General features: G+C 41.6%; 3 protein-coding genes across 4 annotated transcripts in view; 1 reads left to right on the top strand and 2 right to left on the bottom strand.

Annotated features, from left to right (window-relative positions):
• fmnl1a (formin-like 1a) overlaps window positions 1-11,133 on the bottom strand; it is a 20,751-nt gene extending 9,618 nt beyond the window's left edge. The window contains exons 1-7 of the mRNA XM_029727671.1: window positions 10,423-11,133; window positions 2,631-2,714; window positions 1,944-2,030; window positions 1,592-1,665; window positions 1,131-1,214; window positions 308-451; window positions 52-163 (exon numbers count right to left, since the gene is read on the bottom strand). Of these exons, the coding sequence (XP_029583531.1) occupies window positions 52-163; window positions 308-451; window positions 1,131-1,214; window positions 1,592-1,665; window positions 1,944-2,030; window positions 2,631-2,714; window positions 10,423-10,599 (762 nt within the window). The 5' untranslated portion in view covers window positions 10,600-11,133. The remainder of the gene's footprint in view (window positions 1-51; window positions 164-307; window positions 452-1,130; window positions 1,215-1,591; window positions 1,666-1,943; window positions 2,031-2,630; window positions 2,715-10,422) is intronic.
• Window positions 10,598-22,156, top strand: LOC115171139 (max-like protein X). 2 transcript variants are annotated; one of them, XM_029727675.1, is made up of 9 exons: window positions 10,598-10,614; window positions 13,379-13,434; window positions 15,171-15,207; window positions 15,335-15,424; window positions 15,778-15,887; window positions 16,081-16,183; window positions 16,393-16,492; window positions 20,171-20,372; window positions 20,654-22,156. In XM_029727675.1, exons 2-9 carry the CDS (start codon window positions 13,393-13,395, stop codon window positions 20,708-20,710), a joined length of 741 nt encoding a protein of 246 aa, XP_029583535.1. In that variant the 5' UTR covers window positions 10,598-10,614; window positions 13,379-13,392; the 3' UTR covers window positions 20,711-22,156. The 2 variants fall into 2 exon arrangements, with proteins under 2 accessions (XP_029583535.1, XP_029583534.1); XM_029727674.1 differs by lacking the exon at window positions 10,598-10,614 and having other exon boundaries at window positions 12,829-13,434.
• LOC115171141 (homologous-pairing protein 2 homolog) lies at window positions 22,148-26,432 on the bottom strand. The gene is made up of 8 exons (XM_029727676.1): window positions 26,296-26,432; window positions 25,989-26,089; window positions 25,806-25,895; window positions 23,199-23,310; window positions 22,974-23,119; window positions 22,841-22,894; window positions 22,517-22,576; window positions 22,148-22,338 (listed from the first exon to the last, which is right to left on the bottom strand). The coding sequence occupies exons 1-8, from the start codon at window positions 26,315-26,317 to the stop codon at window positions 22,282-22,284; spliced, it is 642 nt and encodes a 213-aa protein (XP_029583536.1). The 5' UTR covers window positions 26,318-26,432; the 3' UTR covers window positions 22,148-22,281.

The following is a 26,432-nucleotide window of genomic DNA, read 5'->3' as shown; positions in this document are numbered from 1 at the left end:
TTCACACTCCATATCACAGTCATGCCCACACGCCACACAACACACACACACCTGGTAGTTCATGATGGCACGCAGACACATGATGCACACATGGACGTCGTCCCGCTGACTGGCCAATCGAGAGATCTTCTGAGTTCTCCTACTCTGGGCCAGAGAGGTTATTCTGCAAAGGAGATATTGAGAGGATGGAGGACACTGGTCAGAAGGTCCCACTTTGCAGTAGAATATTTTTTGGGTGAGATTTATCCTGTGGTCTCTAAGGCTTGCTGAGTGAGACTCAGGTCTCATAACGGCTGATGGTTCTTACCGTACGGTCAGGGCGCGGGCTGCTCTGGTCATGCCGTGTGTAGGGGAGCTTCCTGCACTCTTATTCAGGTCCTCCATGGACCTCTCCGCTGGCTTCCCTCTCTCTGACAGTGTTCCCCCATTCTCAGCACCCTCCAAGTCAAACCTATAGACACATTCCCAAATACACTAACATATAGTCACATATAGATAATCAAACATTAAATCTACAGTACCAGTCAAAAGTTTGGACACACCTACTCATTCAAGGGTTTTTCTTTATTTTTACTATTTTCTCCATTGTAGAATAATAGTGAAGATATCATAACTATGAAATAACACAAACGGAAACATGTAGTAACCAAAGGTCCTAATCCTGGTTCAACACCCTTTGCCTTGATGACAGATTTGCACACTCTTGGCATTCTCTCAACCACGTTTGGGATGAGTTGGACCGCAGAGTGAAGGAAAAGTAGTCAACAAGTGCTCAGCATATGTAAGAACTCCTCCTTGGCTGTTGGAAAAGCATTCCTCGTGAAGCTGGTTGAGAGAATGCCAAGAGTGTGCAAAGCTGTCATCAAGGCAAAGGGTGACTACTTTGAAGAATCTAAAACCTAAAATATATTTTGATTTGTTTAACACTTTTTTGGTTACTACATGATTCCATATGTGTTATTTCATAGTTTTGATGTCTTAACTATTATTCTACAATGTAGAAAATAGTAAAAATAAAGAAAAACCCTTGAATGAGTAGGTGTATCCAAACTTTTGACTGGTACTGTATGTCTCATTGATACTGTACGAGATTCTGTTAAGACAGAAGGGGAGGCTGCAGGGATACTCACGAAGAGTCACACTGGGCGTAGGACAGGTAATCCACCAATACATCCAAACCCTGGTTCTCCTCATTCAGAAACTCCTGGGCCCAGCTATATAGAGAGAAAGAGAATTAGAACCCGATACTACTTTAAGGACACTTGAGTCAGTCGTACTGACTAATATGATAACTGTGGGACCAGTCCTGGTCAAACCTAACACAGCAGGCGTAAAAGAAACACCTGAAACTAGATCCCCTGCATACTGGTCTTGACGAGAAGAACAAAGAAAAAAAAACTGTCAGGGGAGGTTCTCATCTGCACTGTTCAACCAACCCAGTAAATGTGGAGGAGGAGTTAAGATAGAGTGTCGCCTTATTAACGTCCAAAAGAGGAAGTTGCGTCATAGGCTCTCTTTCCATTTCCCCTGAAAACCAGAACATCTGGTTGTTGGGGACTCGGCAGAGGCTAATCCTGGTCCAGTCACTCACCCAATATGATTCGTGCGGAGGGAGATCTCCAGCTCTCTCAGTACCTGGGTGGACTCCTGGACCCGCCTCTTGAACTGAAATAGGCCAAAACCATATAGAGAAGCTCTATGAATGAAGGAAACGCACAAACCTTTATATAAGTAGTTCAGAAGTTGTTCTAATGAGACTGGCCTTATATTACTGGCTTAAGGGCTTTGTCATAAAATGCAAAGACATACTACTACTGTAGATGTAATATTGTTATCCCATTGTTCCAAAACACTCATATTTACTTCTTGAAATCCCTGGCTATGGTGAGAATGACTAGAAGCTCTATGAACGTGAGCGGGAGGGGGAGGTACTGTACACCCACCCTGCGGGTCACTCCTCCTTGGTCCTGATAGAAGCTCTTGATCTTGGTCAGATAGGTGGAGGGAGGGTTTTTCACCTGGAACCGCTCCTGACCACACACAATGGAGGGAGGAAGGAGAAGGGGATGAGGGGAAGAGGGGGAGTGAGAAGACAAATGACACAGTCAAACACAACGAGCACCGCAAACCACTCTGTTACCATGCCAACCTGCTGAAGGGAAACGTGCTTACCACAGGAACCCATCAGAGGTGTAGTGTTTTGCTAGAAGACTATATGACCTTTTTGCACTCTAACCTACATTACATATCGGCAACCGGACACCAGCAATACACATTTATTTTTCTTCACGGTTATTTCCGGATTCTTTGTTTTTAGAACACTTAATCTCAGATACAATCATGGGTTACTCTTTATTTTAACGGTCATTTACAAAGATACTACACACCATTTATGGTTAGGGTTAGGTATGGGTTAGGGTTAAATAGTGCTCGCTTTAGATTAGGGACTGCAAAAATACTTTACTTATGATTAGTAAATGGTTTATATATGTGCGAGTAGTGATTAATAAATGGTTTATTACGGACCGTTGAAATAAAGCGTTACCCAATCATGTAGAAGAACTGTGTATGTACTAGTGCATGAACCAATCACCCCATGTAAGGCGCCCAACAAGACGTAACGTTCTTACCTGATCACAGATCAGCTCCCACTTCTTCTCATTGTCATACTGACTCAACAGTTTCAGCTTGTCTGGAGGCAAGTTCATATAGCTCTGAGAATAGAATAAGGTGCACTTCAAAAACCTACATCAATAATGACATGAAACTGTTACTGTGATTACAACTGGGGCCTTTGGGGGATCTTGTATTTAAATGAACTCTGAGCAGTCTACAACGGCATGTTACTCAATAGACTTAAATTAAGCAGTGCCTGCATAATAATATAATCTTAAATAAGACTTTTCGTTCATTTCTTTCTTCACTACCAACCAGCCAACGCTCTTGTGCACATTATCATAACGCTTCCTGTTCATGCCATGCTGTTCAAATGTGATCAGAAACCACAGACGCCCCCACCAGAGGTATTAGTGAACGCTATCATCATCCTACACCACGGAGATGACTCACTGTTTACATGTATCGCTGGTAACTAATGGAAACCATCTGTGAGCATGTATCAGGTCTAGTCATGAGCATTTTCAAACACATACAGATGATGCTTCTCCATTCATCATTGAATGTAGCGAGCCTAAACAGTAGTCGTTTAGCCATGATCTGTTTGAGTGAGTTGCAGGTGGATTTAACCTGATTGATTCAATAGTTATTCGTCTCTATGACAGGTGAACCACGTGGCCCTTTCTACAAGAAAATATGGTGTGTTTATATCACGAGAAGCTGATTCAACTCTGTCATACCTATTGATTAACATGGGAAAATACAATATATATTTTTAAGCATCATTCTCATGTGACACGACACACACAATAACCCCATAGATGTTGCCGGCCAAACTAACCGCTAATGAAAGTGGTTTATTTAAGGCATCTAAGACGAGCGATGTTTTAGTCGAGGCAGTCTTGGGCCTACTAAGAAAGGGTGTGGACTGTGGTTAGATACGCAGAAGTTAATGTTCTCAAGCGACAGTTTGTGGCTTCCTCTTTACACGTTAAACCCTTGAGGTTTGACATGTGTGCCCCAGTTAGCGTGGGCTTTGCTGGGGACATAGCTATAGGGTTTGGGTGGGGTACAGTATGGGAGGGACCGATGGTGGATTTTGAAAGACAAAGACTAGCAACAGAAAACTAAATGTACTCAATGTGTATGTGACTATGCACTGTACATACACATGAGGTTACTCATACACACACATACACACTCAGAAAGACATATAGTCTTGTACACATTAACGCACGCGCACACACACACACCTACATTTTTGAGTATGTGTCGTTCCATTTGAGGCCGGTTGGATGTACTGCCGAATTCTGTAAAACGACGTTGGAGGCGGCTTATGGTAGAGAAATGAACATTCAATTCTCTGGCAACAGCTCTGTTGGACATTCATGCAGTCAGCATGCCAATTACACCCTCCCTCAAAACTTGTGGCACTGTGTTGTGTGACAAAACTGCACATTTTAGAGTGGCCTTTTGTTGTCCCCGGCACAAGGTGCACCTGTGTAATGATCATGCTGTTTAATCAGCTTCTTGATATGCCACATCTGTCAGGTGGATGGATTATCTTGACAAAGAAGAAATGCTCACTAACTGCTTGCAACCCAACTTCTTACAAGTTCTGTTAAATCCAGCGATATAAAAGGGATCTCTATTGCTGACAGAGATATTATCATCAGTCAGCTTACAGATGACACCACCCTTTCCTTGAAAGATGCTGACCAGATTCCTAGAGCAGTCGATGTGATAAATATTTTTTTCCAAAGCATCTGGTCTTTGCCTAAACCTTAATAAGTGTGAATTATTTGCTGTTGAAGACCGTGTGATACCCTCTATATGCAATATTCCAATCAAGGAAAAAGTAACATACCTTGGGATTACCATATCTAAGAATCAACAGGAAAGATGCTCATTAAATGTCATACCTATTATGGAAAAAACAAAAAGAAGTTGAACCATTGGTTGCAGAGGGATTTATCCTTGAAAGGTTCAGTATTGCTTTCTAAAGCTGAAGGTATCTCCAGACTTACTTATGCAGCCCTGTCCCTCCATCTTGACAACAAAATAGGTAAAGCGGTTGACCAGATGCTTTTCGACTTCGTCTGAAAAAATCGTACACATTATATTAGGAAATCTGTCGTTATGAACACATGAATATAGTGGTGTCAATTTTTTTGATTTTCCTACTTTGAATAATACTGATACATTGGGCTAAACACTTCTTAAAGAATTCTTAAGGAATTGAATCCCTCATATCTTCTCCTGTTTTGGTGGCTTCAATTTTATGTTACTTTGTAACTATAACATTGATAAGATTCCTACAAAATTTGTATTCTTAGTGTGGTCGTTAATATATAAAACATAATTTTTCATCGCATAGGTATTTCATTCCGAACAATAAGGATATTTTGTATAGAAACAAGACTTTATTTTTTAAAGAACTGGTTTAACAACAGAAACAGAAATGTGCATCCTGCAGCACAAACTCCAAAAAGTTCTGGGACACTGTAAAGTCTATGGAGAATAAGAGCACCTCCTCCCAGCTGCCCACTGCTCTGAGGCGAGGAAACACTGTCACCACCGATAAATCCACAATAATTGAGAATTTCAATAAGCATTTTTCTACGGCTGGCCATGCTTTCCACCTGGCCACCCTTACCCTGGTCAACAGCTCTGCACCCCCCACAGCAACTTGCCCAAGCCTCCCCCATTTCTCCTTCACCCAAATCCAGATAGCTGATGTTCTGAAAGAGCTGCAAAATCTGGACCACTACAAATCAGCAAGACTAGACAATCTGGACCCTCTCTTTCTAAAATTATCTGCCAAAATTGTTGCAACCCCTATTACGAGCCTGTTAAACCTCTCTTTCGTATCGTCTGAGATCCCCAGAGATTGGAAAGCTGCCGCGGTCATCCCCCTCTTCGAAGGGGGAGACACTCTAGACCCAAACTGCTACAGACCTATATCTATCCTATCCTACCTTTCTAAGGTCTTCGAAAGCCAAGTTAACAAACAGATCAAAGACCATTTCGAATCCCACCGTACGTTCTCAGCTATGCAATCTTGTTTCCGAGCTTGTCATGGGTGCACCTCAGCCATGCACAAGGTCCTAAATGATATCATAACCTCCATCGATAAGAGACAATACTGTGCAGCTGTATTCATAGACCTGGCCAAGGCTTTCGACTCTGTCAATCACCACATTCTTATCGGCAGACTCAACAGTCTTGGTTTCTCAAATGACTGCCTCGCCTGGTTCACCAACTACTTCTCAGAGTTCAGTGTGTCAAATCGGAAGGCCTGTTGTCCGGACCTCTGACAGTCTCTATGGGGGTGCCACAGGGTTCAATTATCGGGCCGACTCTTTTCTCTGTATACATCAATGATGTTGCTCTTGCTGCTGGTGATTCTCTGATCCACCTCTACGCAGATGATACCATTCCGTATACTTCTGGCCCTTCTTTGGACACTGTGTTAACTAACTTCCAGATGAGCTTCAATGCCATACAACTCTCCTTCCATGGCCTCCAACTGCTCTTAAATGCAAGTAAAACTAAATGCATGCTCTTCAACCGATCGCTACCAGCACCTGCCCACCCGTCCAGCATCACTACTCTGGACGGTTCTGACTTAGAAAATGTGGACATCTACAAATACCTAGGTGTCTGGTTAGACTGTAAACTCTCCTTCCAGACTCACATTAAGCATCTGCAATCCAAAATTAAATCTAGAATCGGCTTCCTATTTCGCAACAAAGCATTCTTCACTCATGCAGCCAAACATACCCTCGTAACACTGACTATCCTAACGATCCTTGACTTCGGCGATGTCATTTACAAAATAGCCTCCAACACTCTACTCAGCAAATTGGATGCAGTCTATCCCAGTGCCATCCGTTTTGTCACCAAAGCCCCATATACTACCCACCACTGCGACCTGTATGCTCTCGTTGGCTGGCCCTCGCTTCATATTCGTCGCCAAACCCACTGGCTCCAGGTCATCTATAAGTCTTTGCTAGGTAAAGCCCCGCCTTATCTCAGCTCACTGGTCACCATAGCAGCACCCACCCGTAGCACGTGCTCTAGCAGGTATATTTCACTGGTCACCCCCCAAAGCCAATTCCTCCTTTGGCCGCCTTTCCTTCCAGTTTTCTGCTGCCAATGACTGGAACGAATTGCAAAAATCACTGAAGCTGGAGACTCATATCTCCCTCACTAACTTTAAGCACCAGCTGTCAGAGCAGCTCACAGATCACTGCACCTGTACATAGCCCATCTGTAAATAGCCCATCCAACTACCTCATCCCCATACTGTTTTTTTTAATCCTTTGCAGCACAGTATCTCTACTTGCACATTCATCTTCTGCACATCTATCACTCCAGTGTTTAATTGCTAAATTGTAATTATTTTGCCACTATGGCCTATTTATTGCCTTAGCTCCCTTATTTTACCTCATTTGCACACACTGAATATAGACTTGTTCTATTGTGTTATTGACTGTATGTTTGTTTATTCCATGTGTAACTCTGTGTTGTTTCTTACTTTGCTTTATCTTGGCCAGGTCGCAGTTGTAAATGACAACTTGTTCTCAACTAGCCTACCTGGTTAAATAAAGGTGAAATAAAATTTAAATGTAAAAAATAATCATATCCTGCTGGTGAGTCAACTTTTTAATGCAGAAGGATCGTTACAATATCCCTGTTACACCTAGAGAGTTCGCCATAGTCTTTGATGATATTCCATCGGGAACTCTCATGTTGTTTAGAGGTGTAACCAGACCTCGCCTTCTTGACCTGCCCTAGCTTAATCCAGTTGACTCTCCAATAGGAAAAATGTGTTTCTCCTTGCTCCCTCAGAACAACAGATCTATACGTGCTTTATTTCAAAGGGATATTGTATCCATTCCTTATGTCACAACTTACTGGAATACATTTGTCAATAATATCTGTTATAAAAAAGTCTGGTTATCACCACACAAATACCTGCTTGTTAACAAGGTCAAAGAGGTCTCTTTCAGAACGATCCATAAGTATTACCCTGCGAATCATTACCTGAAGAAACTTTAAAAAGACATTAACATTAACTGTACTTTTTGTGTTGAGCATCCAGAAACAGTTTTGCATTTATTTTGGAATTGTCTACATGTAAAGAAATGATGGCAAGATATTCATAGTTTATAATTGTTAATATTCTTGATGACTTGTTTTTTTTTTAATGGGAGAATGTGCTGCTCGGTTTCCTTAACTATAATCAAATTACATATTCATAAATGTAAATTCACTAATAACAAACCACTCCGTGTTTTCTATAAGGAATTCGAGCAGTACATTAAGACCATTCTACATTCTTCTAATAAGAAAGCTGTCAAAACAATCAATTTGTGTGTATGTTTTAAGGTCTTTGTATAATCATTTGTTGTAATACCTAGCATATGTTATCATTGTCTGTTTGTATACTTCTTGTATGTATACTGATTTTTCTGCCATAAAAAGAAATAAAAAAAGACGCTCACTGACAGGGATGTAAACTAATTTGTGCACAAAATTTGAGAGAAATCAGCTTTTTGTGCGTATTTCTGGGATCTTTTATTTCAGCTCATGAGAAATGGGACCAACACTTTACATGTTGCGTTTATATTTTTGTTCAGTATAAAAATGCTTTCATTTTCGCATATCGAAATTGGCCAGGTCGCAATTGTAAATGAGAACTTGTTCTCAACTTGCCTACCTGGTTAAATAAAGGTGAAATAAAAAATAAATAAAAATATGTTGTATCTTAGACCCTATTTTACATAATCTGAGGTGTTTGTGTTGTGCCCGCCATTGGTTGAGACACAACATGCTCTTAAATATGTTTATATTCACTCATAAAAATAAAAATAAATCAAGAAATTATAAAATAGTTACAATCCCCTTTTGTAAGCTTTTAAATGATTTCAAACGCAACTGTTTAACTTTTCCAGTGAAGAAGACATGGATGTCTCATAGTAGGGTGGGGTATGCAAAATGGGTCAACTTTGAGCTCTTCCATCTCCTAAATGTTTTGGCACTCAGGTCCGAAAAGTGACTTTCTGACCACTTCTACCATAGAAAAATATGTATAGAAAGTTTAGCTGAAATCAAAAGGGGTGTAGTCAAAAGTGATTGAAATCAAATGGAACGACCCATATCTCAATTTAGAGACCCTATACGGGTACCACAGTATGAGTCATAATACCCATAAAACTTATCAGTCAAACAAGGAAATGGTTCCAATCATTTTTCCACTATTCATTTTTCCCATAGGGGATTTTAGAAACACTTTAATGCTAATTAGCTGCTAATTGGGCTATCATACAGAACTACAAATGCCATGATGATCTGGACGAGAAAATTAGCATTTTCTAATCTGAGAGTAAACAGAGCCGAATATATTGATAAAAGTCACCTTGTCTGAGAGAGATATTTACATGGTTATCAAAACGTCATGCCAGGGTAAGCCTACACAAAACACAGCCCTTATTTTAAGTGTTTCTAAAATTCCCTATGAGAAAAATGAATGATGGAAAAATGATTGGAACCATTTTGCTGTTTGACCGCTAGGTTTTATGGGTATTATGACACTTCCACCGTGGGCCTCTATTTAGAGCCCGAGGGGAAGTCCTGTTCTCAGTTTCAACAGGTTGTTCCATTCTTACTGTCACCCTGAGCCCAGACACTCCTCCCAAAAAAGAAACATTATTACTTAGACCTAATATCTCCTCTCACACATTGCCACATACCTAAACATATCTGCTTGTGTGAGTGCTATAAGTACCGTATTAGGTCTGTTTGCAATCTAGACTAGAGAAGGTAGCATTTACTGTTGAAAGAAAGAGGAAGTCAGGTCATGCTCTGAAAAGGCAGGCTGGTAGAGAGGACAGTGGGCAGGAAATGGTTTAGGCTAAATAAGTGTTTGTTCCACACACATATTAGCTAATAGTTATCACACTGCACAGACAGCCTACATGCATCAGACATAAAAGTAAAAGAAGGTGGAGGTGTATGCATGGATAGTTTTACTGCCATGATGTCACGTCTTTCGTGTGTCTACATATCTAGTGCCTAATATGTTTAGCATCACATTTATCAGATGTTTATCTAAATGTGTGATTCAAACGGCTTGCGCTACTCATGATTGACTAATAGTTTCGACAGATAAGGCCTTGTTCCCTGAGATGTGCTGCTTCTTTTGTAAAAACAACCGTGCTTCTAGTATTGGATTGATAGCATTATGTTGTCCTCCATAGGTGTTAACTGATGGGAAATGACATGTTGAAATATTTGAGAAACATTTGCCTTCCTGTCTTAGTCTGTTGTCTCTTTCGTGCAAAATCTATTCCTCAATCCAGCAGTGTGCCTTTATGGGGTCTCCGGTTCATCTAAGAGGGAGGACTGCAGTCGAAGGTCTATGAGATCATTTGAACACAGGCTGAGCAGAGAGGCCGATTTCAAAATATCTAAAAGAGGACGTGAGCTTTTGGATGGGATTGAGGCCAACAAAATGTCAGCTCTCTTTACTAACATGATTGGCTGCAGTGAGAGAGACGACATTGTTTTTTAACAGGAACCAGAATTACCTTGACAGAATAATTCAAATGTGAAGCTGAATGTATTTTCTCTCAGACATTTGGCACCCAGCATATTTAAGTGAGTGATTTTACCTGTTCCTTTAAATATCAGTGTAATACATACAGTAGGTGTGTGATGCATCTATATTCTTGTGTGATGTGTCTGCATTTCTGTGTGTTGATATGCATGATGTTTCTCCCCTCCTGTCCTGCCACTCACCAGAACCACACTGAAGCGCTCCTCCAGCTCGTCCTCTGGGGGCATGGGCAGCTTGGGGGGAGCAGGCTGCTTCTTCTGCAGGGTCGGGGTGTGGTCACTCAGGCCCGTTCCTGATCCCACAGAGTGCTTGGCCTCCCTGCCATCTGCCTGCTCTATTCCCCCCACCGCATTCCCCATCACCAACCTGAACAGGTAATCCAGGGGAAAGGTAAAAAACACTCTCTTTTAACTGGAAGTGCTAGTAGGCCTAACTCCAAAACAGACTGAAACTCCAACGCAGATGTCTGCAAACCTGTCCACACTGAAAAAAGTAGCTAGTTAGTTCCAATGAATTTCCAAAAAGAAAGGAGAAGGTGAATAAAAACAGGTCTTGGAGTCCTTGGCCCTTCAACGTCTCTGGGAGATTAGGCAGGTGGATGGAACAGCCACTGGCCTACTGCAATTGTCTTGGTCCTGAGGTGAGGATGTTTGATGGAGCAACATCTTTCCTCCTAATCCCGTATCTCTTCCACTGTCCTCACTCTCTGCTGGATAACAGGTGTTACTAGGGGGGGAAAAAATCGGACCAACTTGAAACCTGAAAAGTGGCGCCTGTTGAAGCAAGATGTTGTTTTTACTATTTAATTGTTCATAGTTCCTACAGTGAGCTCAGCACAGACAGGCAGGGCACGGATGTTACAGGAAGGAGGGGAGTTTGACGCAGTCGTTGCAACAGAGGCAGAAACCGCATAACCAGAAAAAGCAGAAGAGTAACTTCCTGCTGTGTGTGAGAGAAACAAAACTACAAGGGGGTGGAGTAGGGTGGAGAGAGGAGACTGAGGGAGAAGCAGAGAGGGTGTGGTTGGAGAAGATGGACAAGAGAGTAAAGTGGAGGGGGTGGAAAAAAGAAGGGATAACGGAAGACTACGTAGGTGTATTGGGCCAATAGTCATATGAGCTATGAAGAGTCATATGAGCTATGAAGTAACTACACGTATCTGGCCTCGTGGATGGTCGGTGCATGCCAAATGGTAGAGGGTGGATTAAGTAAGGTGTTTTTATCATTACTTTCTTGACTTTCCATTGTTAGGAAACCACTACCAGAACATAGCTTGTGGAAATGTGAGTGCAGTTGTGTTTAACCCAGTGTACCATCAAAGAACATTCCAAGAGCGCTACCCTGTGTCAGATATTCACATTGCTACCCCTAGTGAAGTCAAGGCAAAATTGCCCATGTTGTTACCATGTGGTGGTGAATCAATTGCTGACAATCAGAACACCAACAAGATCTTAGTAGACACTTTCTACCAGACCTAATTGATTAACGTCACTGACTGGCCACTCACCAGTGCTGCAGAGCAAAATCAGTTACTGGTAAAAAAACAAAAACAAACGGCAGCAGGCCTACTATGATTAAGTATAGTCTGGCCCAGGAGTGTGAAGGTGAACGGAAAGGCTGGAGCAACGAACCACCCTTGCTGTCTCTGCCTTGCCGGTTCCCCTCTCTCCACTGGGATTCTCTGCCTCTAACCCTATTACAGGGCTGAGTCACTGGCTTACTGGTGTTCTTCCATGCCGTCCATGGGAGGGGTGCGTCACTTGAGTGGGTTGAGTCACTGACGTGGTCTTCCTGTCTGGGTTGGCGCCCCCCCCCTTGGGTTGTGCCGTGGCGGAGATCTTTGTGGGCTATACTCGGCCTTGTCTTAGGACGGTAAGTTGGTGGTTGGAGACATCCCTCTAGTGGTGTGGGGGCTGTGCTTTGGCAAAGTGGGTGGGGTTATGTCCTGCCTGTTTGGCCCTGTCCGGGGGTATCATCGGATGGGGCCACAGTGTCTTCTGATCCCTCCTGTCTCAGCCTCCAGTATTTATGCTGCAGTAGTTTATGTGTCGGGGGGCAAGGGTCAGTCTGTTACATCTGGAGTACTTCTCTTGTCTTATCAGGTGTCCTGTGTGAATTTAAATATGCTCTCTCTAATTCTCTCTTTCTCTCTTTCTTTCTTTCTCTCGGAGGACCTGAGCCCTAGGACCATGCCTCAGGACTACTCCTTGCTGTCCCCAGTCCACCTGGCCGTGCTGCTGCTCCAGTTTCAACTGTTCTGCCTGCGGCTATGGAACCCTTGCTTGTTGCACCCTCGACAACTACTATGATTATTATTATTTGACCATGCTGGTCATTTATGAACATTTTAACATCTTGACCATGTTCTGTTATAATATCCACCCGGCACAGCCAGAAGAGGACTGGCCACCCCTCATAGCCTGGTTCCTCTCTAGGTTTCTTCCTAGGTTTTGGCCTTTCTAGGGAGTTTTTCCTAGGGAGTTTTTCCTAGCCACCGTGCTTCTTTCACATGCATTGCTTGCTGTTTGGGGTTTTAGGCTGGGTTTCTGTACAGCACTTTGAGATATCAGCTGATGTACGAAGGGCTATATAAATAAATTTGATTTGATTTGATACTTCCAGATATGAGGAGCCTATGACTGCGTTCAGACAGGCAGCCCAATTCTGATCTTTTGGCCAATTACATCAGATTTTCCTTACATCAGATCTTTTTTCAGGGCTGATCTGATTGGTCCAAATAGTGAAAGCAATATCAGAATTGGGCTGCCTGTTTAAACGCAGCCATATTCCGCGTTCAAAAAACGGGGAACTCTCCGACTTCCGACTTGAGTACGTTCAAAACAACTGGGAACTCTGAGAGAGAAAAAAACGAGCTCCCAGTGGGAAAAAATCAATTTGAATGGTCATTCAATACGGAATTCCAATTTGGGAACTCGGACCTCTTTCGATATATCCGACCTGAAGATCACTGACGTCTGATTTGACCGAGTTCCCCGTTGTTTTGAACGCGGCAATAGATCCCCACGACCTATAAACATGCTCACTTATTTGAGGCCGTATGCCATACTGTGTGAACCAGCAGGGGGCGTAGTTCCCTTCCTCTAAATTGTTTTTCCATCCCATGACGCTCTCGAACAGCTGCTGATTCCAAGATGACGGATCCTACAGCATCGCCGGACGATCACTGGAACAAAGTAAGCTTGCTAGTTTAGACAAATATGAGACGTGAGGACAAATAAGCGGTGTATGACACTGCGATATATTCGTAGCAAGAATATTGTTTGTAATTTGGAGTTAATTTGCTACACTTGGCTTGTGTTGGCTAGCTAACAGGTAGCTAGCGCTTTTGTTTATGACTCTTTTCAAGCTTATTCCCCTTTCGTTACGGTTCTGTGATGGTCAACTTGTAGCCTAGTGGACCAGACGGGTGATTTGCAAATTCACCGTCTGAATGGACAGTGTTTAATTCTGCAAATGCTACACCCATTATATATCCACAGTTAAGTTAATAAATCAACTGTACAAAACGCTGTTGGTGTGTTCAGATTGCGCACAAGTCACAATGAACATGTACACAACGCATGTTTGCCGAGGTTGTGTACATGGTTTTGCCAAAAATACTTTCCATACTTCAGCCTTGTCTGCGCTGACCGCATAGGAACGTAGGGGCTATAAGTAACTAGCTGCCACCTAGCAGTGGTGTAAACATACTTTAAAGTACTACTTAAGTAGTTTGGGTGGTATCTATACTTGACTTTACGTGGTATCTATACTTGACTTTACTATTCATATTTTTGACAACTTTTTAGTTAACTACATTCCTAAAGAAAATAATGTACTTTTTACTCCATACATTTTCCCTGACACTGAAAAGTACAAGTTCCATTTTGAATGCTTAGCAGAACAGAAAATTGTGAAATTAACGCACGTATCAAGAGAACAACCCTGTTTATCCCTACTTTCTCTGATCTGGCGGACTCACTAAACACACATGCCTCATTTGTAAAGATATGAGTGTTTGCGTTTGGCCCTAACTATCAGTAAAGAAAAAAGAAAATGGTCTGGTTTGCTTAATATAAGGAATTTGATACTTAAATATATTCAAAACCAAATACTTTTAGACGTTCTGCCTACATGAATCAAATCAGTGGTGTATTCATCACGCTGATTCTGTTTCTTAAACAGAAGCAAACGAAACGGGGAGGAACCTACCTTTATTTGACCAATAGAAACTCGTTTAAGTTGCAGAACATAACTGTTTGGACATGATTACACCCCAGGACTACTGTCAGTGGATTTAGTTTATGCATATTGCCGGGTTTGTCTGAGGATTCGATTAAAGGGAAAGTTGATTGAATTAGTTTTGGAACCGGTGTCCTGTGCGAAGTCTAGAATCCTACTCAACTTTTCAGCTGACTTCTGCAGTGTTCATATGCTAGTCGGAACTAGAAACTCGAAAATGTCTGAATTGTTAACTTGTTGAACGCGGCACGTTTAACTAAACCAGTTAGCAAGTCTGACATTTTCGACTTTCCTAATTCAGACTAGCACGTAAATGCGGCAGAAGTCGGCAGAAAAGTAGAGAATGATTCTGTTTCCACATGCAAAAGTGATTGCTTTTGATAAACATTTTATCTGCCTTCCCAATGAAAACTAGTTTGAAAATGTGAACATATTTTATAGAAAATAGATTTATGTTTCTGGACGATGCATCATGCTGCCTTGTTGACATGACCAAGCAGCACGGATTACTGTTCCATTTGAGAAGGGAGCTCCTTCCCTCACTACTTTTACCCGTTCATGTCACCGGTTCCCCGCGGCTCAGCATAATCGAATCTTCCCACTGAGTGAGACGGGAAAGAGCCTGTTGTTCTCACCTCCTTATCCACTGTCTTATTCTCTCCTGTCAACACCTGCCATGGCTGAACAGAACGACGGGGCTTTCAGTGACAACGGATTTGACCCCAGTGAGTAGTGTCCTTAGTCCTCCGTTTTACCAAAACGTACATTCTATAGCTAGTAGGCTACCAGTCCTGTGGGAAACTGTTGATTAGTAATTGAATGATGTCTGAGCTCTTCATGTTCTCCATGAAGGTTTCTTTGCTGAGACTGCAAGGAAGGGTACTGTGGTCTCCAGAGCTAACAGCATTGGGTCCACAAGTGCCTCGTCAGTACCAAATACAGGTACTGTGTTCTTTGTCATTTATGTTTTTACAACATGTGTTAGGGAATATTTTGAATCTGTGACGTGGTGTGTGTACTGTATGACTAAATGGTTTGTGTATGTGAGGAAAAGCTGCATATTTATTTTGTGTCCCGATTCAGAAATGACTATTAATTCAGTGCCCGTTTTATTCATTGTCTTACTCCCTACCCCACTCTCACTTCCACTCTATTCTTCCTTGTTTTTTTCTCTGTTGCATTTCCAAGTGACCTAGTTTGGTTGGGCGTTGTCCAGTGCTTTATTCCAGCTTGATGTCGGCCTTGAGCCCTAGGGAGGTAGACTGAAACACCTGCTCTTCCTCTCCTCACTGTAGATGATGAAGACAGTGACTACAGGCATGAGACCACATACAAGGAGTCCTACAAAGACCGGCGGAGACAGGCACACACACAGGCCGAGCAGAAACGACGGGATGCTATCAAGGTCTGGCCTCCGATGGGGAGCGGAACAACAACAGTGTAGATAATGGGGAGGAGGGTAGTTGTTGAAAAATACAAAGGATGGGGGGGGGGGTGACTCTGATCTCTTCCAATAAATTAAGAGGCTTCTTAGGTGGCCAAATGTAATACTTTTGTCAATTCTAAAATCTGTTTGTCGTGTGTGTTTGACTCCACAGAAAGGTTATGATGATCTCCAGTCCATAGTGCCCACCTGTCAGCAACAGTCTGAGTTTGCCGTGGGGACGCAGAAGATCAGCAAGGCCACAGTGCTGCAGAAAAGTACAGTATTCTATATAGACCATTGTACTTCTCAAACAGAAATGTACATTTTAGGACTGCAAATTGGCATTCTGACCTGTCTTTTTATAATGTCAACATACTATAAATATTTATAAAGGATCCCACCCTAAGCTGGAATGTTCCTCCCTGATAGAAATGCTTTAAGTCCAGAAATCCCTGACTGGTTGTTTCTGTGTTTCCTGCTGCAGCTATCGACTACATCCAGTTTCTGCACAAGGAGAAGAAGAAGCAGGAGGAGGACATGTCTATGCTGAGGAAGGAAGTGATGGCACTGAAGATCATGAAAACGTTAGTCGCAGGCAAAAAAAATCTGTTACTACAGTGGTACGATAAAACGTCAAAGAGGGAGAGCTGCAGGGTGAACATTAAAGATATTAGCTGTGATAGATTAAATATGTATAATTTAGGTTAAGAGAGCCTTCAAGGATATGTTTCATTTACCTGATAACTCATGCATGTGTGTTCATGGTGGATTGCATAGGCTGTATCAGGTCAGCCCTGGCAGACGGGCCGTATCAGAGAGGGAAAAGCCTCAGCCCACACTCTGCTCCAGCAGAGATACGTCCAGGAACGCAGTCAACGGGGTTGGTTTTACCCAAACAACAATCGGGACATGACCCTCAGCGTGTACTGTGGAGGGAGGGGAGGCCACCCATACAGGAACATCTGAATGGCTTTGAGCTGCCGTCTAATCATTTATTTTCCTGAAGAGGCACAGAAGCCTCATTTTATAAGTTTTGAATTGTGCAGTCATTTATGCTATTATCTGATAGCATCAGGGTTCTACACTGACCTTTTTTTTACAAGGAGCACATGTGCGCTTAAATTGAGAAATGTAAGCGCACACAAAGGAATTCAGGAGCACAATGAAAAAGGAGGTTTTAAAGCTAGAATCCTACATTTTCTGGGTGCACTAGTGCGCCTAAATTAGAATTCCAGGTCGCACAGCAAAAACATGTAGGCGCATATGCGAGTAAAATGGTCCCACCGTAGATCCTTGAACATGTGCTACCAATACGACGCCATCATAGCTGTGTAAATATGTTGACATTAACACTATTGTCAGTAGCTAGGTTTCCATCCATTTCATGCAAATCAACTATGCACATTCTCCCACATGAGATGTTTTTCCATCAAATTAACTTGTTGAGGATAAAAGGCCGTGCGTGATGTTGTAGTGCACATAAAAATACATTTTTCCCGATGAACTGAATTAAAAACTACAAGTTAAATGGGTTTACATCGCATTTTCAACTCTACTGATGGCTTTCTCCAAACAAATAGTTGTCTAGTGAGTTCCCACTCTGGTACTGACAGTGCGCTCTAGCAGGTACAGTGAGGGTTTAACCTACATGGCAGCTTTGTCAAACGGCAGCTCGATATTGATTGGAAAGGAGCATCAAGCTCATCAACTTGCACTTTCACCACCCTGTGAAGTTCATAATTTATTTAATCTGTAGCCTAATAAACGGCATGCTTTCCCAGTGCGTTATACTGGGACGACCACACGTCATCGCGTGACTCCAAGTTTGCTTCTCTATGATGGTTATTATTTTGATATTTGCTCATTAATTAGCTTTTCGACTGATATTTCTTGCATAATACATTTTAGACACACAAAGATCCCACCTTGTCTAGCGTATTTGGTTTTGTCTGCATTTTGGAAAGTTTACCGACACTTTCTGTTTCAGTCAAGCCTGTCGTGATTTATTTTAATTTTTTTATCCGACTTGTACTTTATGCATCTTAAAAGGTTGGATGGAAACCTGGTTAGAAATGGTCAGATCTGGTCGAACAGGTTACTTAAAACAATAAGGCCCAAGGAGGTGTGACACAGTGCCTGGATACAGCCCTTAGCAGTGGTATTATACACTGTCTTCAGGAAGTATTCGTACCCCTTGACTTATTCCACAGTTTGTGTTAGAACCTGTATTCAAAATTGATTAATTATACAGTACCAGTCAAGTTTGGACACACCTACGCATTCAAGGATTTTTATTTTTACTATTTTCTACATTGTAGAATAATAGTGAAGACATCAAACTATGAAATAACACATGGAATCATGTAGTAACCAAAAAAGTGTTAAACATATCTAAATATATTTTAGATTCTTCAAAGTAGCCATATGCTGAGCACTTGTTGGCTGCCTTTGCTTATCTCTGTGGTCCAACTCATCCCAAACCATCTCAATTGGGTTGGTCATCTGGTGCAGCACTCCATCACTCTCCTTTTTGGTCAAATAGCCCTTACACAGCCTGGAGGTGTGTTGGGTCATTGTCCTGTTGAAAAACAAGTGATAGTCCCACTCAGCGCAAACCAGATGGGATGGTGTATAGCTGCAGAATGCTGTGGTAGCCATGCTGGTTAAGTGTGCCTTGAATTCTAAATAAATCAGTGTCGCCAGCAAAGCACCATCACACCACCTCCTCCATGCTTCATGGTGGGAACCACACATGTGGAGGTCAACCGTTCACCTACTCTCAAATTTGGACTCATCAGACCAAAGGACAGATTTCCACCGGTCTAATGTCCAAGCAAGTCTCTTCTTCTTATTGGTGTCCTTTAGCAGTGGTTTCTTTGCAGCAATTTGACCATGAAGGCCTGATTCACGCCGTATCCTCTGAACAGTTGATGTTGAGTTGTGTCTGTTACTTTAACTCTCTGAAGCATTTATTTGGGCTGCAATTTCAGAGGCTAGTAAATCTCTAATGAACGTATCCTTTGCAGCAGTTGTAACTCTTTCTTCCTTTCCTGTGGCGGTCCTCATGAGAGCCAGTTTTATCATAGCTCTTGATGATTTTTGCAACTGCACTTGAAATTGTCTGTATTGACTGACCATCATGTCTTAAAGTAATGATGGACTGTTGTTTCTCTTTGCTTATTTGAGCTGTTCTTGCCATAATATGGACTTGGTCTTTTACCAAAGAGGGCTATCTTCTGTATACCACCCCTACCTTTTCACAACACCACTGATGGGCTCAAATGTATTAACAAGGAAAGAAATTCCACAAATTAACTTTTAGCAAGGCACCCGTGTTTAATTGAAATGCATTCCAGGTGACTACCTCCTGAAGTTGGTTGAGAGAATGCAAAGCTGTCAAGGCAAAGGGTGGCTACTTTGAAGAATCTCAAATTTAAAATATATTTAGATTTGTTTAACACTTTTTTTGGTTACTACATGATTCCATATGTGTCATTTCATAGTGTTGATGTCTTCACTATTATTCTACAATGTAGAAAAGAATAAAAACCCTGGAAGGAGTAGGTGCGTCAACTTTTGACAAGTTGGGTGAAAAAGATAATATATATACACACACATCTACACACAGCCTATAATAACAAAGTGAAAACATTTCTGTAGAAAGTTTAGCAAATGAATTGAAAATTAAATACAGACATGCCTAATTTATGTAAGTATTCACACCCCTGAGACAATATGTTAGAATCACCTTTGGTAGCTATTACAGCTGTGAGTCTTTCTGGGTAAGTCTCTAAAGAGCTTTACACACCTGGATTGTACAATATTTGCACTGTCTAATTGGTTGTTAATCATTTTACTCCTGAACTTATTTTGGCTTGCCATAACAAAGAAGTTGAATACTTAATGATTCAAGACATTTCAGCTTTTAATTTTTCATTTGTCTGTTAAAAAAAAAAAGTTGTATATATTAAAAACAAATCAATTTAATCTATTTAAAATTTGGGCTGTAACACAACAAAATTGAAGTCAAGGCGAAGTATCATTACTTTCTGAAAGCACTGTATTGGCCGCATACCCTAAACCACCAAGGTGCCGTATTGCTATTATAGACCGGTTAACATGACTATAGCAAGAAATATGTATTGTGTCAAACCCATGGTATATTGTCTGATATACACACGACTGGAATTCTGTTTCAGCCAATTAGCATCCAGTTCCTAAACTACCTGGTTTATAATACGTGTTTAACCTGTGTGTTGTAGGAACTATGAGCACATAGTGAAGGCCCACCAGAACAACCCTCAGCAGGGGGAGGAGCAGGTGTCGGACCAGGTCAAGTTCAGCGTGTTTCAGAGTATCATGGACTCCCTGTTCCAGTCCTTCAGCAGGTCTGTGTCTGTGGCCAGCTTCCAGGAGCTGTCCGCCTGCGTCTTCAGCTGGATCGAGGAGCACTGCAAGCCTCAGGTAGGACACTCAATATGCACTCCATATACGGTGCTGCTGGTGGATGGATGGCGCACCAAATCATGTATGCTTTTATTTAAGGTAATGGTCTTTGTGATAGTCATGGCATTTTGGTGTATTTTCTGCTCAAGGATGGTATTTTGGACTTCCGTCTGACCCCAACACTGTAGGCTATAATTGACATGCCAGCCACCCTGTCTTGCTCTGAGGATGGATGACTAACTATGTTGAGTTGACAGCTGTGTAATGGTAATCCATGGTTGTCCTCTTTTCCTTCCCAGACATTGCGTGAGTTTGTGGTGGGAGTTCTCCGGCAGCTCAACAGCCAGCTGTATTAATGCAGGCCAGGCGTAAACTCAGGACAGGAATCTCCCCTCAGGGATGGAGCCGGGGCCTATCCAGGGTTCTCAGGGTCTGGTAGAGACCTCACATATCAGTCTATCATGTTCCCTCCTGGCCTGCAGTATTTAAATCCTTAACGCTTACTCAACTCACCACCAGTCTGCAGCAGGGTTGGGTGTTTCCTGTCTAGTCAGGTCAAATCCAGCCCAGCATTCTGTCTGTGGTTTTAGTCATCAGGGTTTTTTGTTGCAGAACAGAGTTGTTAAACAAGGCAAATGGCCACTTGCTTGTGAACGTTCCCTAATGTTTACATTCACCACAAATCAGGGGTTGGAACCACATTTTATTTTTTCATTGTTCTATTCCAAACCAATTTTTTTTGTTCCAGTGTTCAAACCAGCATAAAGTTCTGAACCGGTTTGAATCAAATCCAAGACAGTTGTGAGTTAAAATATTCAATTCAAACAAGTTGTGATGGTATTTGAGAATTGTTAAATGTTCATCATTGATTGTGATGTTATGATTGCTGTTGTGTCCATGTTGTTACAGAATCAAGCATATTTGTTAGTCTGTTACTACAGCTTTTTGCCTTTTCATCATCTTTATTGGCATAAAAGACACGGTAGAATAGTGATTCATGAATAGTTCTGTATTAAACCTGGTTTTTAAACAGAATCTCTGAACCAAAAACCTCTGGCCAGGATTCAATCAGATTAGCGGTAAACGCATAGCTGATCATTGTTGGTGTAACTGTGTTTTTTAAAATGTATTTAACCTTTATTAAACTAGGCAAGTCAGTTAAGAACAAGTTATTATTTACAGTGACGGCGTTAGAGCTGTCAAATCCACAAGAAGCTTCTGGCGTTGCCATTGGATGCAGCACGAAGTCGCATTCGTAGAAATCCCTTGCAGAAGTGTTATAAATTATAACAGTGAACTGTGTGAGAAATCCCAATTTAATTTAATGATTGTCATTTCTATATAGCCTACACTTTCTTGTTCTGAACTTCTAAGGTGGGTGGGATCTTAGGACGGGTGTGGTTTCATGACGACGATCACAAGAGCAGCCGCTTACCAATTTGACAGGTTTTTTGTTAGGTGGGGTAACTGTTAGAGCTATGTGTTTGTCGGCTGATGCAGGTTGCCGCAGATCTGATTTGAATCCTGGCCTTAAACAGTCAATCATGTAAAAATGTAATGTGAAGAATTTGGTGATTGATTTTGAAAATGTGCTCAGGAGAACTTGTACCAAATGTTTCAGGACCTTCTGGTAAACCTAACAGATGTGAATGTTTAATCTGTGTACTCACCGGACTTCAAAAAGGGATTTTATACAACAAGTCTGTGCTGGTATAAATAAATCAGGTCTACTGTTACTTTTTTTGCTGATTTGGACAAGAATTTGATGAATGATTTTTAATTGCAAAATAAACTTTAAAGTATACACCTGTACAAGGTATTTTATTACAATAGTAATTAGTTATTCCTGGAATGAGTTTTGATGGCATAATACTCCCTCGGAATTGACATTCAAGTCAAAAGTAAACAAAGATCCTCCAACATTCTGTCAGGTACTTGGCATAGTCACTTTGCAGTCCTCATCAGTCTCCACACCAACTTCTTCCTAAACAGAGAACACAAAAGATGCTGACATCTCAGGTTGACAAATAGAGTAAACATGATAGGCATTTGTCTGCCTCTGTCATGGTGATGAACAAAATCTCGGTTCCCAAATAAAAACAATAGAATTGATGTGTAGAACAGTGTCACTGTAGATCTGTATGTTTTGCAGAGCATCTTACCAGAAATTGCTTCTTGGTCTTGGGGTATCCCTCCAAAATGGAACCCATCATGTCAGATGCCTGAGAGGAGCAGAGACAGAATCAGACTATTTGTTCTGGTTTATCCTGCTCTGGCACGAATACTCTTATGGTTTTGATCAAGTAAGGGCTCTATTCAATCCAAATTGCGGAAGTACAGCGCGTAAAATGTTCCCGCGTTTAGCGGAGACTGCATTCACGGTAAACGATGCATGTCTGCTTGATCGGAAATGACCTTTACATTTTATCACGCAATCTGTAACACTTCAGCAATACAGCTGGAATAGAGCCCTAAAATAAAATCACCAGTCTCTTCCTCTTCTTCCACTCTTTCACGTAGAGATGTCTCTCCTTGTAAACCTGAAGGAAAGACGCATGAGCACAGTATAGGGGAAAAAAGTGTTTTGTATTTGAACCCAGGTCTGATTGTGACCCATACCATCTCCTTCTGCTCTGGTGTGACGTGATTGGTCGCTGACTTGATCTTCTCCAGACGCTCCCTGTAACCAGAACACTCTGCTTTCAGCTCCTGGATCTCTGACATCATTTCCTCTGTGGTCAGGGAGCTGTTGAGCTCCTTCAGCTCTGCAGTCAGAGATAAGAGTATGTCAGATAGTCCAGGGTGTGGGTAGGGTGCTGATAGGGCCAAAGAGGGGAGCCCTACCTGCGTCCAGCTGTCTGCAGCCCTGAGAGATGGCCTGCACCTGTGTGCTGAGGTCAGAGATGCGACTGTCGATGGCCTTCAGATCTGCCTCACTCACCTCTCCAAACTGGGCCTGTAGGCAGTCAAATATATTCTGGTAGTTACTTTTACCGGTTAGTTCTTTTAATTGCTTTGGTGCAATTTTCACAACTATGTGGTAAATCTTCACAACTCTTAGTTCAAAACAGATCAGAGGCAGTTAACACATTTTCATTTGACTATAATACAAAATCAGTCACTTTTTCACCAAACTTCACACTGCTTTACTACAATTGTATTAGCCAATACAGAACTGTAATAGCCATAATATTTACATAGACATTTAACCAAAGTGACAAAAGTCCACACATTTTGGTATTTGTCCCCAGTGGGAACCAAATCCACAACTCTGCTGCTGTTAGTGCCATGCTCTTATGAACTGAGCCACGTACAGGACCACTACAATACATAAGTACAAAACTATGAAATTCTTGATTATACTAAATACAATACAGGTGGAAGATGTATGCTTGCCATCCCCATTAGAGTACCACCCTCATTCAGGCCATGGATGAGGCATGCAATGATTTAAATCTAGACCTACAGTACCAGTCAAACGTTTGGACACACCTTCCCATTCAAGGGTTTTTCTGAATTTGTACTATTTTCTACATTGTAGAATAATAGTGAAGACATCAAAACTACGAAATAACACATATGGAATCAAATAGTAACCAAAGAAAAGTGTTAAATCAAAATATATTTTATGAGATTCTTCAAAGTAGCCACCCTTTGCCTTGACAGCTTTGCACACTTGGCATTCTCAACCAGCTTCATGAGGTAGTCACCTGGAATGCATCAATTAACAGGTGTGCCTTTTTAAGTTAATTTGTGGAATTTATTTCCATAATAATGCGTTTGAGCCAGTGGTGTTGTGACAAGGTAGGTAGGTATACAGGGTATACAGAAGATAGCCCTATTTGGTAAAAGACCAAGTCCATATTATGGCAAGGACAGCTAAAATAAGCAAAGAGAAATGACAGTCCATCATTACTTTAAGACATGAAAGTCAGTCAATATGGAACATTTCAAGAACTTGAAACCATAAAGAGCTATGATGAAACTGTCTCTCATGAGGGCCGCCACAGGAAAGGAAGACCCAGAGTTACCTCTGCTGCAGAGGATAAATTCATTAGAGTAAACTGCACCTCAGATTGCAGCCCAAATAAATGCTTCACAGAGGCCAAGTAACAGACACATGTCAACATCAACTGTTCAGAGAACTCTGCGTGAATCAGGCCTTCATTGTCGAATTGCTGTAAAGAAACCACTACTAAAGGACACCAATAAGAAGACTTGCTTGGGCCAAGAAACACGAGAAATGGATATAAGACCGGTGGAAATCTGTCCTTTGGTCTGATGAGTCCAAATGTGAGATCTTTGGTTCCAACCACTGTGTCTTTGTGAGATGCAGAGTAGGTGAATGGATGATCTCCACATGTGTGGTTCAAACCATGAAGCAGGTGTGGGGGTGCTTTGCTGGTGACACAGTCTGATTTATTTAGAATTCAAGGCACACTTAACCAGCATGGCTACCACAGCACTCTGCAGTGATACGTCATCCCATCTGGTTTGCGCTGAGTGGGACTATCATTTGTTTTTCAACAGGACAATGACCCAACACACCTCCAGACTGTGTAAGGGCTATTTGACCAAGAAAGAGTTTGATAGAGTGCTGCATCAGATGACCTGGCCTCCACAATCACCCAACCTCAGACCAATTGAGATGGTTTGGGATGAGTTGGACCGCAGAGTGAAGAAAAAGCAGCCAACAAGTGCTCAGCATATGTGGGAACTCCAAGACTGTTGGAAAAGCATTCCTCATGAAGCTGGTTGAGAGAATGCCAAGAGTGTACAAAGCTGTCATCAAGGCAAAGGGTAGCTACTTTGAAGAATCTCAAATCTATGTTGATTTGTTTAACACTTTTTTGGTTACTACATGATTCCATGTGTTTTGTTTCATAGTTTGTAGAAAATACTAAAAATAAAGAAAAACCCTTGAATGAGTATGTGTGTTCAAACATTTGACTAGTACTGTATGTTAGGCTTGGATAGAAAATTATGAATATTTGATGTTCACTTTTTATGGGTAGTGCAAGTATTGCCTAATGTGAAAACAGTGTACAGTAATTTACAGTACTGTAGCATACTACATTCAAAGGGTAATTTTAAAACATCTTACATTTTCTGCCATTGGATTATGTTAAAATAAGAAAATATCATTATGTTGTGTTTTGGTGATCAAACCAATGTACTAATTTCACAGTAAACTTATGTTGGATCAATGGTTGTGTGGTGAAAGAGATCTGCAAACAAAATGAAGAGTATTGAATGGCAGACTGGCTGCGTGTAAACAGTTGAGTTTTTTTTTTTTTACAAATTCCCCACATACTTGTGAAAACAGCACCAAAGAGAAGAAAAAAAACGAATCACTAAAACAGAAAAGATTCAGATCAGCAGTGGCTACATATTTCCATCAACATATACAGTACGCATTGACGTGCTGCTCTGATACTCAGCCTGGATCACCTGATCAGCAAAGTAGATCTTTTGCTTCCCATAGGTTTTCTCTTTGATCTTCCCTTCCAGTGCCAACTGTTCCATGGCTTTAACCACAGCCTACCAGGATAGGAATGAGTAATGAAATATACATTTTAGTTTATACATGCTGAAAATCATATCACTGGCTCAGAACAGTTTAGCCTTTCTCACCGTCTTTCCCAGGCCGTGCTGCTTCTGTAAATTGTTAAAGACATCTTGGGCACTGTAAGGACGGTTCTTCTCGTTCAGGTAAGCAAATATGACTGTTAAACCTGACAATAAAAACACAAAACAGTGACCTGTATCACTTCTAGCTGGTGTATGGATTTATCAGTGCAGGTCAGTGTGCTAGCTTGCTGTACTGGTTTTAACTCGGCTAACGTTAGTTACATCGGTTAGTAAAACGGCTGTCATATTTGGCAACATACCAGATGCAATCAATGTAGCAACCAGGTAAAATAAAGATTAAAACTCATACCTCCGTTGTCTTTTTTGCTCATCTTCTTTATTCTGTGAGCTATAAGCTATCGCTAACTAACTTGTGCTAGCTAGCGGTGCAATAATGATTTACATATCTTGAGTTTGGCGCGCCGTGGTGCATTGTGGGTGTCCAGG

This window comes from Salmo trutta, chromosome 32 (genome assembly GCF_901001165.1).
Source record: "Salmo trutta chromosome 32, fSalTru1.1, whole genome shotgun sequence".
Taxonomy (NCBI): Eukaryota; Metazoa; Chordata; class Actinopteri; order Salmoniformes; family Salmonidae; genus Salmo; species Salmo trutta.
This window is presented reverse-complemented; position numbering and strand designations above follow the sequence as displayed.

What these genes read in the sequence shown, in the direction of transcription:
- LOC115171139 (XM_029727675.1), top strand. Translation starts at nt 13,393, where the DNA reads ATGACGGATCCTACAGCATCGCCGGACGATCACTGGAACAAA. An exon ending in GGCCACAGTGCTGCAGAAAA is followed by an intron (nt 16,184 to 16,392) that starts GTACAGTATTCT and finishes TTCCTGCTGCAG; the next exon opens with CTATCGACTACATCCAGTTT. An exon ending in GCACTGAAGATCATGAAAAC is followed by an intron (nt 16,493 to 20,170) that starts GTTAGTCGCAGG and finishes TGTGTGTTGTAG; the next exon opens with GAACTATGAGCACATAGTGA.
- LOC115171141 (XM_029727676.1), bottom strand. Translation starts at nt 26,317, where the DNA reads ATGAGCAAAAAAGACAACGGAG. An exon ending in AGCACGGCCTGGGAAAGACG is followed by an intron (nt 25,896 to 25,988) that starts GTGAGAAAGGCT and finishes CTATCCTGGTAG; the next exon opens with GCTGTGGTTAAAGCCATGGA. An exon ending in AGATCTACTTTGCTGATCAG is followed by an intron (nt 23,311 to 25,805) that starts GTGATCCAGGCT and finishes GACTGCCTACAG; the next exon opens with GCCCAGTTTGGAGAGGTGAG.